The 18927-nt window shown below is 34.5% G+C and overlaps 1 protein-coding gene across 1 annotated transcript in view; it reads left to right on the top strand.

Annotated features, from left to right (window-relative positions):
- Positions 1–18927, top strand: part of DNAH5 (dynein axonemal heavy chain 5) — a 105692-nt gene that overhangs the window by 25089 nt on the left and 61676 nt on the right. Inside the window, exons 20-37 of the mRNA XM_052704175.1 lie at positions 499–689; positions 774–873; positions 2195–2331; positions 2958–3159; positions 4626–4861; positions 6976–7194; positions 7883–7945; positions 8469–8707; positions 9379–9619; positions 10109–10308; positions 10860–11013; positions 11661–11824; positions 12469–12625; positions 13300–13512; positions 14194–14418; positions 15603–15775; positions 16798–16976; positions 17859–18046. Coding sequence (XP_052560135.1) covers positions 499–689; positions 774–873; positions 2195–2331; positions 2958–3159; positions 4626–4861; positions 6976–7194; positions 7883–7945; positions 8469–8707; positions 9379–9619; positions 10109–10308; positions 10860–11013; positions 11661–11824; positions 12469–12625; positions 13300–13512; positions 14194–14418; positions 15603–15775; positions 16798–16976; positions 17859–18046 — 3281 coding nt within the window. The remainder of the gene's footprint in view (positions 1–498; positions 690–773; positions 874–2194; positions 2332–2957; positions 3160–4625; positions 4862–6975; positions 7195–7882; positions 7946–8468; positions 8708–9378; positions 9620–10108; positions 10309–10859; positions 11014–11660; positions 11825–12468; positions 12626–13299; positions 13513–14193; positions 14419–15602; positions 15776–16797; positions 16977–17858; positions 18047–18927) is intronic.

Raw genomic sequence — 18927 nt, forward strand, 5'->3', positions numbered from 1 at the left:
TATGAAAAAAAAGACAAGAGAGTGTTTTGTCTTTCTCTTACTAACTGCTATCAGATCTTTCTATAGATTATGATGATGTACTCTTTTGAAGTATTTTTTTGTTACTTATAAGAAATAAAAATAAGGGCATTTGGTTTTGGTCTCTATGGAACATAAACCAAACAATATGAACAGTGGAGTTTTCTTGCCCAATTTAATATGCTGTCTGTGAGTACAAGCCAGGTAACAAGGTTTTCTGTTGAATTGAGCTTAGCTGCAGAGAACAAGTTAACAAGGAGTTTCATGAACAAAAATAAGATGGCACTTAGTTTTCGCTTGTGCTACTATGGACTTAACCAATACATCTTGTAAACTACTCATGACTTTTTTCTTTAAGAAATTACACTCATTACTCAATATTGTGCTGTAGAAAATGGTTTATATAATCATAAACCCTAGATGGAGGTCTTGAAATAAACGTGAACAACTTTTTTGTTGCTGTTATTTTCTTTCATTTAGAAAATCACGATGCCTCTAAGAAGAAAACAAGTGCTCATCCTATCATTAAGACTAGCATTAACCTGTCTATCCCTAATATTGTCATGAAGCCTTCTTTGGATGAGGTACAGCAAACGCTTAACAAAGCTGTAGACAGTATTGTGAAAGTAATGAAAGGAGTTGGGCAGTGGAGTAAGGAGAGAATATCCAAGGTTTGTCTTTATAACTGTCCTTAATACAAAATTAAGGTTTAAAAACTACTGCAAATGGAAAATGAACTTTTATTTCTTCCACAGAAAGAACTATTAGAGAGAAAATTAGCTATGTTGCAGTGTGAGAGTGGAGACAGTGATTCTGAAGATGGAATGAAAGAGATTGGAATGAAAAACACGCATGGTAATGATAAGCTCTGATATCGCTCAATTTGAGTTTTAGGTAAACGTGATTTATACAGTATGTGTAAAAGGATTTAGACCTAAAATACATCAAAAGCAAGGGAATAAAGACTTCACAGATTTTAATCCACCTTGGAGAAGAACTAGGATGCAACAATGCCAGAGCTTTTCCTACGTATAGCAATTAAGGTGGCATGAAGATATTTTCTTGTGGGAATTTGAGTAAGGAGATTTTGTTGTAAAATTCAGAGTTGTCCTGCTTTGGATTCTACTTGGAGTGTGTGGGAATCTGTTAGTTTGCCAGCTTTGGCGGCACAGCAGAAATTTTGAGTGAATTTGGAAAACAATTATAGTCACTGCCATTGCACAAAATCTTTTGTGATTTGCCAGTGTGGTTTGTGACTTGGTATCTCAAGATGATCTTTAAAATTGTGTTAACATTCTTTTAAGAAGGATAAATTAGACTTAAACAAAAACTGTTGTTGAGTAGAGATATCTAGATAAATCTCAGTATTGGCGGAGAGGTTTGTGTGAAGGATTGAATAGACTAAAATTGCTAAAACTAATTAATATGTTTTGGGATCAGACTTGAAATTCAGTTATCAAAGACATTCATTTAAGCAAATTTAAGATGCTTTTGTCTTAGGTTTCTGTTTTTTTCTTTTCCTATCTGATTTTTTAGAATCAAACCAAATTAATTTTTCTACTTTGTACTTCAGATAATTGAAAAGTATATAGAGTGTTTTTAGGGTAACATCCTCTAGTATATCTAAGAAGTAGTAAGTAATCTTTGAACTGCATGAGGAATTAAATTAGTTTTTCAAAACCAAGATTTTCTCTTGCTTGAGATGCAATATGAATTTCTGAAAACTTCAATCCTATGGGTATTTCCTAGCTAAAGGACATTCTGCTTATGTTTTATTATATATCTGTTATTCTTTTATTTTCAGGCCTAACCCTTTCAAAATAATCTGCTAGGATTTAATGTTAATTTCTATTTAAAATGATCAATTAACCAGAGTGTTTAGAGAAAAATGAGTTAGTTTTGTTAGAAAAACGTTTTGGGTGGAAAAGAGGAAGATTACACTTGAAAAATTAGGGAGGAACTTGTTCCAAATTTCACAAAGAGCCTGGATGAAGCAAATTTACCAACAGTGGAAAAGTTTGTGAATGTGTGGTAAATACATTGGCCTCCTAGATTTCTAGTTGTCTTTTCGATTAGTAAACACAATTTTAAAATGTATGCTTATTGAAAAAGTCTTTATTTTTGCTGGTAGCAATTTGTACTAAACCTGCTTTTGTATTTGACTTTGCCTTTGGAGATGGGGCTTCAGATACAGCATCTCTCAGTTTGTCTGAATCAGTGCAGAGCAAGAACTACTTCAAGAGTGTTTCAAATAACAAAGAAATTATTAAACTGGTATCTTTACTCACCACTGCTATTAATTCTACAAAAAAGGTAAGACAATAGGGATGTTAATTTAAGTTACTGTCTAAAGCATATAAGTGTACCGATTTTAATATCTTTGGGGGAAAAAGGATAGGCATTGAAAGCCCTGGTTAAGCATATGAATGAGAAAGTGTAGAGTGGTGGATGGCAGATGTGTTGCAAATTTACAGTTCTGCTTTGAAAGTAATGTTGGGTAACGTGTTTTCAGTGTTCAAAGATGCATGAGAGTTTGCATATTATTTAATGTTTAAGACTGACTGAAAACATATCTACAATTAGTAAAACACCATGAAATATATCTTAACTGTAGTTGGGTCTGCATATTTAATATAGAAATGGTAGTAATTGCACGAATGTGTTAAATACAGTTTTATTCATATAGAAGTTGTTAGTGACTGAAGAATCACTTTATTGTAAAATACTTTAACTGATTAGACAAATTGACTGTAGCTAGCAAACAGTGCTAAGGATTATGATTGCTAATGAACCTACTTTAGCATAAGTTTACCAGCAGCCTTCTGTTTTACTAGGATGAGGCAAACCTGCTCCTCTTATGAATGAATGCTTAATACACTAAGAAATTATGTGTGATGTGTGGTTTGCTAATCTTTTTGTGAACTTGTAATGTGTTTCAGGAAGTTCTTACAGCTATGGAGAGTTTTAGTTGTTACCACCATATATGGCAGAGGGACAAGGAGAAGACCATTGAAAAATTCATGATGGGAAACCCATTACTCTCTGAATTGGAATCTCAAATTCTACTTGTCAAAGACTTGGAGATGAAAGTCAGTTCTGAGCCTGAATACATCTGTGTGGGAGCTATTGCACTGTACACTGGTAAAGTTCAACTTTCCACTTCTTTCTACAGTATTATACTTTCTGATTCCTATAGGGAGGAGAAATGATGTTTAGTTGTGGATGAGTGAGCTAGCTTAAAGATATGAAGCAGAAATGTGAAGTGGTTGCTATTGTTTGGATGTAAATGCATACAAAAAGTATTGTGAGGATCATTTGATGTTTCTTCCCCTGCCTGGACATTTCTGTTCACTTATGGAGTGGATAGTAGAGTTTATTCATTCTTATGTCATTGGCTTCAATAAGTATATATATTTTGAGAGGAGTGTACTATGCTTATGTTGCTTTTCTCCTTGCCTGGCTGCACGTGATGAAATTTCAAACGCTGGTTTCAAATGAAAAGTTGTCTATTTAATACAGTTAATTAAGTGAAGCATACATGTTGTTACTGTTTCCCTTTTTGCTGTGGAAGCCTAGCATCTTCACTTTTCTCTAGCTCAGTTTCCATGTCACATAAGCATTTTATATTGCTATAACAGATACGACAGGAACTATGATGGAATGTAAGAAATATATGCAGCTGATTTACAGTGAATGACAAATCTGAGAGAGCAAAATGGCTTCTTCAATAGGAGGAAGTATCAAACAAATGTCTTTTGTTACATGTAAAACTTGGCTATTAAAACTCGATGGAGATAGGATGAGTCTGATATTTTATAGATTGAAAATACCTTCAGGTATAAGAGATAAAGCATGGAAAGAGATACTTGTAAAAAGGAGGAAGCACTAGTGAAATATGCACAGTGAATGAACATCTAGCTGTAACAGAGTTGAATTTATATCCAGCTAAAATGTTATGTAGTGCTTGTACTGGTTTGAATTTTTGACTTCTCTTGAGAACAATGAGAAAGAAATCTGAACTGAAGGGCAGAGCTATAGGGAATGGGCTGGATTGCTGCAAATTGGGTAGGAACTTGGCAAGATTTCAAGTTTCTCTACATTTTGGTCCTTGGTTCCACTGATGCAATGGAATCTTTAAAAAAGTATCCATTTGGTGGATATAACGGTTTCATTAAATATCAGCTTCAGCTTCTATAGTCAGACTTTTTGATTCTACCCTGCATTCACCCCTGATTTTTTTAAAGTTTATTTTTGAAAAGTTTTAGACATTGATAAGACTATTAATGAATTTATTAGTAGTTTTTGGGACAAAAATGTATGTAATGCTATATCAACAAAATGAGAGAAATGTGGAGTCCAGCTTCCTACTGGAAAGATGATGTATTTTGAGAAGGTTATGAGGAAAACAATCCTGAATTGCAGGTAATCCTATAAATTACTCAAAGGTGTCAAAATAATTTCATCTTCTGTTTGCATGGAAAATTAGACAAAAAAAAAAGCAAAAACAGAACAAGGAGTGAAAAGAATACATGTTGAAATAAGATTAAAAGTACATCTTAAAAAATATCTAAAATATTGAAATAACTATAAATGTTCACTGTTTTCAGCTGATCTGAAGCTAGCACTGAGAGCAGAAATCCAAGACTGGATGAGTGTTTTGGGTCATCATTGCAATAAGAAGTACAGAACAGAGATGGAAACAATTTTCACTTTTATAGAGGAAACTGACAGGAAGTTAAATCGTCGCATTGAGGATCTGGATGACATAAGAACAGCCATGTCTGCACTAAAAGACATCAGAGAATTACAGATTTCCATAGATTCTCAAGTTGGGCCCATTGAGGTAGTTAAAAAGAATGTTGCATTTCTGGGTAATGTTTCTGCACAGTATTTGTTTTCTGCGTTGGTACTTAGCGCACATTGAAAACATATGATTTCAGGTGGGTTAATGCTGGGTTGCAGACTTGCTATGTTCTGTAGAATGCTGTAGTTTGGCAAAATGCAGGATTAACTAGATATTCAGAAGAACTTTTTTTGCCAAGACACGTGACAGTTCCTGGTTACTCATATTTATATTGTTTGTGTTGATTATTACTATTATTTTTAATTAAAGTAGATCAACACAAAATTCTGTTTTGGAAATGCAAAACTGACATCTTGCTCTCAGACAAATTTCTCACAGCTGTTTCTTCACCTGATTTTCTCTGACCTGAGGAAATTTATGAAATGTTCTATGTGCAAACAATTAAAAATCAGCATAGAGCCCTTCTGTATTTCATTACAAAGAAGTAGTGAATCCCTCAGCCTTGTGAAGGTCTCCATAGTTCCATGAAGGAGCAAAGTAGGGGACTAGTAGGTAAAAGGAGAAGCACACCCACAGCTAGAACTATCAATGGAATTGTTAATGGGATCTCTTGGGAGCTGACGTTTTAGAAGTTCTGAGAACTGTCGTGGTTTGCTCTTACCATGAGCCTAGGCAATGAGCTTTGGTAGTCAAGGATTCCTAAACTTCCAATTCTGCAGACAGTTTCTTGGAGTCTGTAGGCACAGGAAGTCATGGGTCAGATTTTTGGAATAGTTTAACCTATTTTCCACACAGAGTGATGGGCAGATAGTTCTGATTTCATGTTGATAATTTGTTTGCAAGTTGATCAAACTGAAAAATGTAAACATATTAAACATAAACATATAAAGAAATAATTCTTTTCAGAAAAAAATTCAAATGAAACTGCTAGCCCACAAAATTCAATTGCTGAACTAATTCATAATAAGTGAAGGGAACATTAAATAAATTTATAGTAATGAGAATTACTTTTACTGGGTCTTGTAATGCCAGGACAAGGAGAAATGATTTTGAACTGAAAGAGACATTTGGATTGGGAATAAGGAAAAAATCTTCAGTGATGACAATGGTGAGACATTGGAACAGGTTGTCTGGAGAATTTCTGGATGCTCCATCATTTGATGTGGTTTGGACAGGGCTTTGATCAACCTGACTTAGAGAAAAATGTCTGTGCCTATGGCAGGGGGTTGGAACTAGATGATTTTTAATGCAACAATCCAACTCAAACCATTCTGTGATTCTGTGTTTCTATGAATGAAGAACAGTTTTAATGTTTGAATCTGTTGCTACATATTAGTTTTTGTAACTTTTGAAATGATTTATTGATGCTTTGTTGTTGAAAACAAAAAGTGAGGCTTCAGTATCCATATGGACAGATGCTTGTTTTCTTTGCTAATTTGCAGGCCTCTGGTTAGTTGTTTTCTCATGGCTTACATCATGTAATAAATATCCAGATTGGGTCATGCTGTACAATGGAAGACATGGATCTGAATAATATTCCTATTAAAATAAAACTAAAACCTGTAAAATTGAGAAGTACTTTAAATGGAAATTGTTTTTGGGGAGATGTAGGACACTGGAGCAAAGATAAAAAAGCAGAATCATAGAATCACAAAATCATTAAGGTTGGAAAAGACCTCTAAGATCATCTAGTTAACCATCCACTTACCACCAATATTACCCTCTAAACTGTGTTCCTTAGTACCACATACACGCATTTCCTGAACACCTCCAGGCACACCCTGGGCAGCCTGTTCCTATGCCTGACCACTCTTTTGAAGAAATTTTTCCTAATATCCATCCTGAACCTCCCCTGATGCAACTTGAGGCTATTCCCTCTTGTCCTATTGCTAGTTACATGGGAGAAGAAGCCAACCTTCACAGAGTCTATGGGAAGGTTAGAAGTGAAGGAGAGGTAGGTATTTTTTTTCTTTTTATATTTCTTCAAGTTGGGTATTGGCTTGCCAGATTGTGCCAATACTATAATAAAAAGAACAAATTTTCTTTCTAGCAAATATTTTTCTGTACTCTTCAGTATTTAAAATGTTAGCACTTAAACGTGTACAATTAGCATCTGCAACTGTTTTGTTTATCTTGATCCAACCTTCTGACAGGAATCCTATGCTATATTAAACAAGTATGATCTACTTGTGACCAAGGAAGAGTCAGAGAAGGTGGATACTTTGCACTATACTTGGGAAAAGCTGCTGCTCCGAGCAAATGAAGTGCAGAATGAGCTCATTGCTTTGCAGCCAAAGTTCAGAGGAGAGCTTATTAGCTCTCTGAAGGCTTTTACTGAAGACTGTGCACAGTTCTATTCAGATTATGAACAGGTAAGAGTTTGCGATATTGGATTAGAGGAGCTTTTGAAGAGCAGTGGAAGCATGGAAAGATTGTGGAGTTGACTAAATAGCATGATGATCCTCTACTATCTGAAAACTATGCTTATTCTTGTTAATGTGGTAGCTGAGATTCCATGCAGGACAAGATTATGTTATTTTTTGTGTGTGACTGAAATTTATGCTGGTAATCAGCTCTAAAAGGTTGGAGACATATAAAGTTCCTAATACATAGCTTGTTACCATGTGCAAATATAAAAGTTGGAATTTAAGAGAAATTAAATTAGAATGTAAGAAGAGATTTCTGGCAGGGAATATTAATACAAATGACTTCAACTCTTATGTTCCTTCTCAGCAGAATATGTCAAGCCAAACCAGTCTTTTAACTAATATTTATTCTTGAAAAAGGAGCTACTACTGCCTACCTTTTCTAGTACTGCCTACCTTTTCCAGTATTAATAAAACTTCTATATTAAAAGAAAGCAAATTGCTTTTATTTAATGAAAATAAAATGGTTGTTTTAGTAATTCTGTCATCTGTCAGATCAGTTGTTACCTGATGTAAGTATGAGGTCTTGCAACACCAAAAATGTTTGCATTTCAAATCAGCATTGTTGTTTAATTTGATGTCCTTCCCTCTCCTCTAAACTTGCTCTAATTTCATATATATCCATTCTTTTCAGAGTGGGCCGCTGGTGGTTGGTTTAGAGCCTCAGGAAGCCAGTGATAGGCTTACCATGTTTCAGGTACTATTAATTCTAAGATTTTTCTTATTGCTTAATGCAAATAAACTAACAACTGAAGGCTCTGAGAATGAATTGGGAATTAGTTGAACTAATTTTTGTTGGTACATAGGGTTACTGATCTGTCAAAGCTATTTTAATGTAATGAAAGTTAAGGTAACATTTTTTCCATGCATTTTCAAGCTGATTAAAACTATGTTTTTAGGACCTGAGTAATAGTTAATACATACATCTGGAGCTGAGCCTATTCTCAAATTTAGTGTATTTGGTTATAAGCTGTTCTTGTGTTTATTATTGTGTCTTTTTCACATCTGCATTTTTGCCCATTTCTGTTTGTTCTTCTTCCCTTAAAACAAAATACTGTCTGGTTCTCCTTTTCAAATATTTAATTATACTGGGCTAATTTATGTTCCTGTAATGATGACTTCTAGTTGTTCTCCTTTTTCCACAATGCACCTCTAAGCATAATGCCAGATTTTGAATATTTAGTTACTTAAATACATTTCATTTCTCTCTCTCTCTTTAGAATCGATTTGATAATCTCTTTCGGAAATACATTACTTACACTGATGGAGAAGATCTTTTTGGTTTGCCTGCTACACAATATCCTCAGCTACTTGAAATAAAGAAGCAACTGAATCTGTTACAGAAACTCTATAATCTATATAATTGTGTTCTTGACACAGTCAGTGGGTACTATGATATTCTTTGGTCAGAATTGGATGTTGGAAAAATTAGTGGTGAACTTATGGAATTTCAGAACAGGTGAGAAACTGGTTCTCTGAAAAGATGGCTAAATTTATTTATTTTTTTTTACTTCTTAAATGTAATAGCACTATTAATTTTAATTGAAAAAATATATTCATTACTAATTTCCTAAATTAAGGAAGCTAGAATATGCTCTAAATAAAGAGGATTATTTGATTATTGCTCCTTAGAGAGCTTTGGATATATATTTTTTCTTCTCTTCATTTGAACATACGTTAAAGTTTATGCAGTTTATTTTGTTCATAAAGGAAATTTACCTTGTTTCTTTTAACATTATTAATCATGAGAGGTAGAGATTTACCTGAGATGCCTGAAGTAGCTAGAATATATTTGCTACAAAACTAGAGGAACAGAGTTTTTGCAAGAGAATAGAGCAGTCCTTATCATGAACCTCACCAAAAGATGAAATCAAGATATGAAGTGATTCAATTGTATCTGGTGGTTCACTTGGACCTTCAATAGAATTATGCAGATACACTCCTTTAGTTTGAGCCTGTGAGTATTCAGTTACTGGTCAGTGAAATAATTTGGTAACAGATTTAGTTGCATACAAAATCCTCTAAATACAGGGAACTTGATATGTCATCTACTGTTAAAACAGTATGATGGCTAAGTGGAAAGTGGGATATCTGAATATATGTGAAAAAGCTTGGATTATTTTTATGTAGATGCCATAAGCTTCCTCGTGGTGTAAAGGAGTGGCCAGCCTTTTTTGGCCTAAAGAAGACTATTGAAGACTTCTGTGAATGTTGCCCGTTGCTGGAACGCATGTCAAGTAAGGCAATGATGCCTCGGCACTGGAAACAGATAACAGAACTCACTGAGCACAACTTTGTTGTAGAAGGTGAAACACTGAGACTGAAGAATTTTATGGAGGCTCCTCTACTCAAATATAAGGAGGAAATAGAGGTATTTAGAAGGAAGAGAAATGATGCATGAAACTAAACAATGTGGTCAGAAAGATATCTGAGTAGCAGTATTAAGAGGGAAAACACTGCAAAGAAAGAGCATAGAAATATGCAGTCAGTAAAGTTTTCTGTGTAAAATAATGACGCATATTGTAGTGTAAACCCTGTATAAAACATGTAGTGTGGCTCACAATTAATTCATTAATGAGGATGTTTTACAATATTAGAGGTATGAAAATAATCATTATATCATTCTAGTAGCCACACTAACTTTACCATATTGTGAACTGATACATGGATTATTAGCTATGGTGTTCTCATGTCTTTAGATCTTCCCACTTAGAATCATAGAATGGCTTGGGTTGGAAGGGGTCTCTGCTTAAATAGTTGCTCTTCAGTTTAACTAGGGTTAAAGGAAATAACAGTTGGATTCGGATGCCAAAGAACTGAATGGTTTATAACTTGTTTTGACATTCTTTTTATTTAAAAGGATATCTGCGTAAGTGCTGTGAAGGAAAGAGACATTGAACAGAAGTTAAAACAAGTGATAGCTGAATGGGACAACAGAACATTTGTCTTTGCAAACTTTAAAACCCGTGGGGAACTTCTTTTAAGAGGAGACAGCATATCAGAAACAATTGCTACCATGGAGGACAGCTTGATGATTCTTGGCTCTCTCATGAATAACAGGTAACAAGAAGAGCAGGGTCTACTTGTATGTGTGAGTTATAAATACAAGCAAGAGGCTTTATTTCACAAAGGGGAAGGAAAGTAAACATCTAGATAAAAACTAAAAGCTTTCTTGTCCTTGAGCTGTTCATGGGCTACTTCTCATTGTCGATATTCCTGCATTAAAATATTTTGAAATGATTATTCAGATTTCCTGACTAATTAGTTGAACAGTTTCCGTGGATGCAAGAGTGGAGACAGACATAAAAGGGAGCACTGTCCTGTTGTGGTAGGGGTCCTGTTGGGATTACGGGCATTGCTATTTTGCCCCAGTGAGGCCACCTCCTTTTTTACAAAGATTTTTTTCTGAGGGTACTGAAAATCCCTATTAAAATGATCTACAGATTACCTTGTGCGGAAAGTCAAAGCCCCTTGATAAAACAAGGAACACAGATCCTGACAAAAATAAAAATGGCAAGAATATTCCTCCTTGTCATGTTTGAGGACTGTGCTGGCTTCTAAGAGACTTGTTTCCTTCTTAAATTAAAACAAATTGCTTTTGTTTATTTTAGATACAACACGCCCTTCAAGACAGAGATTCAGAAATGGGTGCACTATCTTTCCAACACAACAGATATCATTGAGAACTGGATAACTGTGCAGAACTTGTGGATTTATTTAGAAGCTGTTTTTGTTGGTGGTGACATAGCAAAGCAGCTTCCAAAGGTTTTCAGATCCGCATTTTTTCAGTTTGAGCTTCTAAAGAATAAAACGTAACTATGATGTCATAATGAATGAAGTAACTTATGCTTCACTGTCTTAATGGTTAGCAAAATTAGACTTAGTAAGACATTAGGTAACAAATTGCTACCAAAATATTGCCTTAGAAAGAATAATAAAAGGTCCTCAGGTTGATCTCTTTATTTCTAGACTGTTAAATTATTAACCAGTACTTGTGTAAGTGTTGTGCCTAGTACTAGTATTATGTTAATCTAGTAATATTTGTCACTAGCCCAGTACTACTTGCAGTTTTGCTAGGAATCTTAAACTTTTCTACATTGCTTTTTGAATTAAAATTAATGTAGTTTTTAGAAAAAATCTTCAAATTTGGAGCGTGCATTCTCCAGAATAAGACATTTTCTGTGTTTTTCTCTAAGAATGTTTGAAAGTGGATATCAGGTTTGTCAATGAAGTATAAAATAAATTCTATTATGCAAGCAGATTTGTTTTTCTAAGCTGAAAAATCTTTGGGACTGGAGTGTTGTGATTACTTGTGAGAGGATTACTGGTGCCAGTTCTTCCAGAAGGTTCATTTTTCCTTTTCTTTTTTTTTTTTCCTTCCTCCATTTCTTCACCTCTCTATATTTAAACAGGAAGCAAAGCGTTTCTCTAACATTGATAAATCCTGGGTAAGGATCATGACTAGAGCTCATGAAGCACCTAATGTTGTTCAGTGCTGCATTGGAGATGAAATCATGGGACAGTTACTACCACATTTACTAGAACAGCTTGAAATCTGTCAGAAATCACTCACAGGGTAAGATTACTACAATATCAGTCTCAAGGGAATGTTTGTAAATTGTGTAACTAGCAAAAGATCAAGTCCCATGGACTTCATAAAGATCCTGTTTTTATTTCACTATGAATTCAGTTGAACTTAGTAAACAAGGTAGCAGGCTGATGCAAGTCTTCCAAAGATACTGCCAGTAACTTACTGCTAAGTATTTGATTAGTGACTAAGCTGTCACTGTCTTTCTCTGATGACATCAAAGCTGTTTGTGTCTGGTTTCAATCCAACAGGCAGTCTAAGTTTGAATATCTTTCCAGATCCTTCTCAGGTCTAGGAGAAATTCAGAATAAGACAACTAAGCAGCAAGTAACTGACCTAAATTAAAAACACCAGCTTCATAATAATTTCTTTTCATTTTAGTAGTGTTTACATTATAGAAAGCAGCAGAGGTTTCAGTGAAATTATTTCTGGTACTAAAAGAGTAGTCTTCAAGCAGGTGCTTAAAATGGAGGTATGATGGATAAGAATTGTTATTGCTACCACAAATTAAAAAAATAAAAGCAATAATGAATAGTGAGAAACACCACATTTAAAAAGAAAAGGATGTATAAAGTAACCTAATTCATTTTCTGTCTACTGCTTCTCCTCCTAACAAATATTTTTAAATGCAGGTACCTGGAGAAGAAGCGTCTCCTATTTCCACGATTCTTCTTTGTATCAGATCCTGCCCTATTAGAAATTCTTGGCCAGGCATCAGATTCTCACACTATACAAGCACATCTGCTGAATGTCTTTGACAACATTAAAACTGTCAAGTTCCATGAAAGGGTGTGTACTCCCCAAACCTTGAAGTTGCATTCTTTCAGATTGTTAAACAATGCATGATATCTGTTGAATAGCAAGCTGAATTGTCTTCTGTGGCTTAATATAGGTTAGAATCAGAAGCTCACCAGAGAGGATGTTTTATAAGCATATTTGTATGCTTAGATTGCCTGGAAAAATGTTGTTTGAAGAACAATTTTCTTACGCTGTATGAAAAGAATAGATTGCAGTACAGGTTTTCTTTTACCTGTGTATATACGTATTTCCTTAGACATTTGCTACCTCCCCATGCATGAAATTCTTTTGGTTGTCCATGTTCCTTAACTTCCATATTTCCATTGTTTTTTATTTTAAGTCTGCAACTTTTGTTAGGATATGCACTAATAAGGAGAGGTTTTCTTCTCTTCTTACTGGAAAATGAGTGTCTTCATTGAAATGAAGTGAAATTTGAGTGTTAGCAGTGTACTGAGGTTTGTCTCCTTTAGATGGCAATGTTTTGTTTAAAGCCTTTATTCATACTTAAAGCAACGGTTTTATTGTGTTCACATTTTGCTTAATAGATTGGTATAATTTTGTATGTATCTAAATAAATTTAATGAAATGCTAGCATGAAAGCCAGTTGTAATAGACGTAATAATCAGTCTATTAATCACAAATTGTTTTTTTCTTGCTTTTATTAGATATATGATCGTATATTGTCAATTAGTTCGCGAGAGGGTGAGACTGTTGAGCTGAGTAGACCTGTAATGGCTGAAGGTAATGTGGAAGTTTGGCTCAATTCTCTGTTGAAGGAGTCCCAGCTGTCACTGCACCATGTTATTCGCCAGGCAGCTATGCATATCCAGGAAACTAGTTTCCAACTGATTGAATTTCTTTCTACCTACCCAGCCCAGGTAAAATCACTGTTATATCAATGAAAAATTGCTCATATATAGATTTGTACATTGGTGGGATTTTCTTCTCTTTGAAATTAAGATTGCAGCTGGATGCAAAACTGACATATAAATTAATCGGTGCAATCTTTTGAATTCCAATTTAGATATCTGAAAACAAAAGATTAAAACTTATGCTGAAGCTCCTGATTTAAAAAAAAAAAAAGCTGAGTACAGTAAATTAATGCAATAGAGCTAATGCTATTCTTTTCACACTTAATAACTACTAACGGACAAGTGGTAGGGTTGTATGTTTGTTTATAAATTCAGGAAAAGCTTCTTCACTTGTGATCAGGAACGTGATTAGAGAAGGAACTAAAAGTTACTGAATTACTAAAGAAATATTTTAAATTGAAACATTAATTGTTCTGATAACCTATTGGCTATTATATATTATGATGAAAATTATATTGAACAGTTGTATTGCCGTTGCTTGATAGGCTGTGTCTCTGCAGGCTTTTATAGATGTTTATAAATGGAGTTGGAACTATTAAATGCGTGGAATCTGTGACTTTTAAAAGGAAGCATAGAAAAATAATTTTATACAAATAGAACAATTTCTTCTTATTACTATCTGTGTCTGTGAATGTTCATTTAAGAGGAAAGTGAAAAGATGAAGCATACCATTTTATATTTCCTAAGGTTGGGTTGTTGGGGATCCAAATGATTTGGACAAGAGACTCAGAGGAAGCTTTGACTAATGCCAGGTATGATAAAAAAATTATGCGAAAGACAAACCAGTTTTTCCTGGATCTTCTAAACACATTGATAGATATGACAACAAAAGACCTTAACCCAGTCGAACGAATTAAATATGAGACATTAATCACTATTCACGTGCATCAGAGGGACATCTTCGATGGTCTGGTAAGTACTGAAAAATGTACTGGGTTATGAGGTGGTAGCCATGTAAAACAGTATGAAATGTCAAGTAGACAGCACAGCTGTGACATATGAATGCCTGCCTGTTAAGCCAAATAATTTCTGTAAGGCCTGTAATGATGTTGTGACTTGAGTCTTACAGAAATGTTGGAGTTTATTCAATCCATGTCACAGCTTCTCTATAGGAAATTTTGTGTTGTGGTCTGCCCCAGCAATAGAAGAATTTTATGATGTTCTGTGTTGGCCAATCTAAGTTAGATGCTGCTGTTGTGTGGTCAGTTAAAAAAATTTCTTGTATACTGTGTTGAAAGTAATCGTCCTTTATGTGGGCTACATTGTGATTCTGAAGGAATAAACAGAATAGGTAGTATTATAATAACAGAAGAAGACTTGAAGTTGGTTGAAGCTGCTGTCATCTCTGTTCTAGTTTCAATAGAATATCTTATTACTTAGGGATTTATTTATTCACTTCACACCTTTTCATGTTGCCACAGGATACTAAAATTAGGAAAACGAAGGCATTTACTCCTTAAACATTCAAAATCTTGGCATGCCTTTTCTCTTTAGGAAGCTCTGGGTTTGACTGAAATTATGTTGTCTGAGGAAGGGATTACTGATTTTTTTTTACCCACTGCTGATAGGTAGGTGCCAAAATAGGACCCGTTGTTTCGACTTCAAATCATCTTAACAGCGATCTTATGAAAAGTATCATTTTTAGTTACTTTACAGTTGGTCAATTTTGAACACCTTCCAGCTCTGTTGAATTTCTTGACTAATGTCTTCACAGCATCTCATTGTCTTAAAATATCATTTTCTTCCATTTTGCATACAGAATGACTTTTGTGTTTTTACATAAAGCAGCAAGTCATATTATATTTCCTCAGATGTAAAAATAAAATGATAGAGTTGAAGATTGATTGTGTGAATTGAACTGTAGATTTGTACTTTGCTATTTCCTTTGCTTTTAGCATAGTTTCAGAGACAGCAGTAACACTTCAAGAATGTTTGTGGTAATAATCAAAGTAAGATCTCCACAATTCTTGTGTTACTAGGATATACTTTGCCTTCCAATGTGCTTGTAGTGCTACCTTTACATACTACTTAGATAACACAAATGCAAGAGTAAATGTTGCACCAGTCTTGTCTTTTTCCTCTTTTTCTTTTTTAAGGTTTGCATGCATATTAAGAGTCCTACAGACTTTGAGTGGCTGAAACAGTGTAGATTTTATTTTAATGAAGATGATGATAAAATGATGATTAATATCACTGATGTGGGTTTCACATACCAGAATGAATTCTTGGGCTGTACTGACAGGCTTGTCATCACACCTCTTACAGACAGGTGACAAAGACTGATTTTATTCCTTTTTTCTTTGACTCCAAATCTGGTCTTTTACATGAGCGACTCAGTCATACTTTCTGGATGCAAAATGGATCTCTGCAGAGTTTATCCATCACAGTCTTACTGAAGCCAATAAATTTGCTTTAATATTTTTGTTTCTGTGTTGTATAATAAGGAATATTTCTGTTTATATGTATAATAAGGTTTATTTCTGCCACAAGCTTATGTTTCCCATGCATATGATGCATGACACTATGATCCTCATGTATACTAATAAAACTGTGGGTCAGATACATCCAACAGATACAATATTCAGATAGAGGACAAAGGTGTGTGTTTACAAGCAAGCTAATGGTAATAGCTAAGTAAGAATAAACAGGGAAATTAATTTCATTCAGCTGCAGTATATTGCAGGTTTTTGATCTAGAAGGATGTAGCAGTAATTGCAAGACTATTAAAGGAAAGATCCGCTCATCTAACTAATAACACAAAGTGATTTATAAATAAACAGTAACAAAATAAGAGATTTGAAGAAAATATTTTTAAACGACATAGCAAATTCTACAGCTTCTATTTATATATAATTGATAGGACATGTTTTATTACATCACATAGGTTTTGTTTGTGAAAATGAGATGCATTGTATGATCAAATTTTAAAGATGGGTAGCAAAATAAAAATAGCTCTCTTTCATTATTGTACTCCACAGTATAACATAGTTAAGAGCTGCATCAGCTTGAGTAACGTAGGAACTAAGCTATCCAAATGGATTATGGAGATTTTCTGTAATTTTTTCTTTCATTCTGCATATTCCACTTTATATTTGAGGAGACTAATCGTAATACTACTCACATCATGGTTTTTCTTCTGATTGATTTAAATCATATTCACATGCATTTTTGCACTTCCTCATCTCCATCAACAAAGCCTTCCTCATGACATACTTGAGTAAGAGCCTCTGGCACTGCACAGAAAACCATATGTTTCAGTCCTTTAGGTAATAATTGCTTGTTTCCTTCTAGATGTTACATCACTCTGGCTCAAGCTTTAGGCATGAATATGGGTGGAGCACCTGTGGGGCCTGCAGGAACTGGAAAAACTGAAACCATCAAAGATATGGGACGGTGCCTTGGTAAATATGTAGTTGTCTTCAACTGTTCAGATCAGATGGATTTCCGAGGACTTGGGAGGATCTTCAAAGGTAAGATGTGGACTATATGAGTTACAAATGCTCAGAGAATGGCTTTATAAATCAAGATCAACATGTAATCAGCAGCTGATTCTCTGCCTTTTAATAACTGCAAGTAATGAATACCTTGTTAATGTTAAATACCATTGCAACACTCCAAGAAATAGGAAAGTCTGAAAAGATTAGACAGCTTATGAAAGGATATATAAATATCTTTAAAATAATCAAGGAGGACTATCAATACAAAAAGAAAAAGCTGTGTATTAATAGAATGTGTTGGTTTCTTATTTCAGTTTTTTTTTTTTCTCCTTACAAATGTCAAAGTTCTTGTCATTTGAAAGAAATGAATGAGTAGCAGTATATGTGTTTAAACCAAGTCTTGGCATACCTTACGGATGGTAGATAGATACAAGAAGGCACCAGAAGGTGATATCCATCAGTGATTGCAGATGACATGTTAGAGATCATGTGGAGGTCCTTGACTGTTTTCTTGGTGCAATTTTGATGATGATTCCCCCCTCCTGATAATACCCGAGGATGAATGGAACATTGGCACAGAATGACCCTCAGCTTTTTTTCTGAATGAAACTGACTTTGCTGTTTATTTTAATCTGAAAAATAAGCTATTGATATCCTGTCATATTTTCAAAGATTTATTACAGAGATTTTCTTTGGGTACAGAGGAACAGGAAAATGTTGAAGATACTGATAGAAGAAGCAGAGATCTAATCATGTTGTGTCCAAGAAGGGCTTATAGATTTTTGAAAATTTGTATATTCTTGCTTTTCCTTTTCCCAATGTCTCAACAGAATTTTTTTTTCCTGAGCAGAGGAGCTCAGGAAAAAAGGATTACCAACATTCTGGGCAAATACTTAGTTGCTCTTTTCTTTGAAGGTCTTGCTCAATCTGGCTCCTGGGGTTGCTTTGATGAATTCAATCGTATTGATTTACCAGTACTATCAGTAGCTGCACAGCAAATTGCAATTGTGTTGACATGCAAGAAAGAGCGTAAGAAAAGCTTTGTTTTCACTGATGGAGATAACGTGGAAATGAACCCGGAATTTGGCATCTTTCTTACTATGGTACGTATTCAGTAGGTTTGCAAACACCAGTGATAATTGTATGATTGTTTCTAAACTAGTATGTTACCTGCACTTTCTAACTCTGTCAGTCAGCTCTTTGTACTCAGTGACAATTTGAGGAGTAAGTATTACAACAAAGACGGTTTACTCAGTCTTTTCTCACTGACATCAAACATCTTCAGTTAAGAAATTGATTTGCTACAGTAGCCATTCTGATAAAGGCAAGTTATCTAAGTGTCCCATAACTTCTGAATGCTACATTTGTGTTCCCGAAATATGCATTTTATTACAAATGTAGAAAAATGACCGTAGAGATTTAGTTGGAAATAACCAGTCAAAACAGGACTTGTAAGACATGTGAAATCTAGATTTGGAGTGTTTGGGTATAACATCTTTCATACCTTGTGGATATAAAGTGACTAAAATGCTGTAGGGATATGATGGTCAATCTGCCTGATAATTCACCTTTTCCATGTAATTTAAAGCTTTAAAATGACTTTTGTTTAAGTGTGTCCAACCCACAGCCCACTGGCTGCCTCCTGCGGCCCCGGACAACCAGTAATGTGACCGTGCAAGATTGTAAACTTCTTCTGTGATATTTTTCATGACTTTGACAAATAAAACACAGTGGTTAGCAATAATAATATTTCAATAACATCTACACCTGTGCAGACACGTGTTTTTTGTTGTTAAGCAGATGTGTAAGTTTTTTTATTTAATCATTAAACTTGGGCTTCTGTCATTTCTTAATGTAATTTAATAAGTTAACACATTCACTGTGGAAGAAACATCCAAAGTACTCTTACATCTTCAAAAGCTCAGAGGAAGTATAAAATATGATTTTAAATAGTTTTGCAACGTCTATTGGATTAACGTTTCTG

The sequence above is a fragment of the Tympanuchus pallidicinctus genome, unplaced genomic scaffold (assembly GCF_026119805.1).
Source record: "Tympanuchus pallidicinctus isolate F22 unplaced genomic scaffold, pur_lepc_1.0 scaffold5, whole genome shotgun sequence".
Classification (NCBI taxonomy): Eukaryota; Metazoa; Chordata; class Aves; order Galliformes; family Phasianidae; genus Tympanuchus; species Tympanuchus pallidicinctus.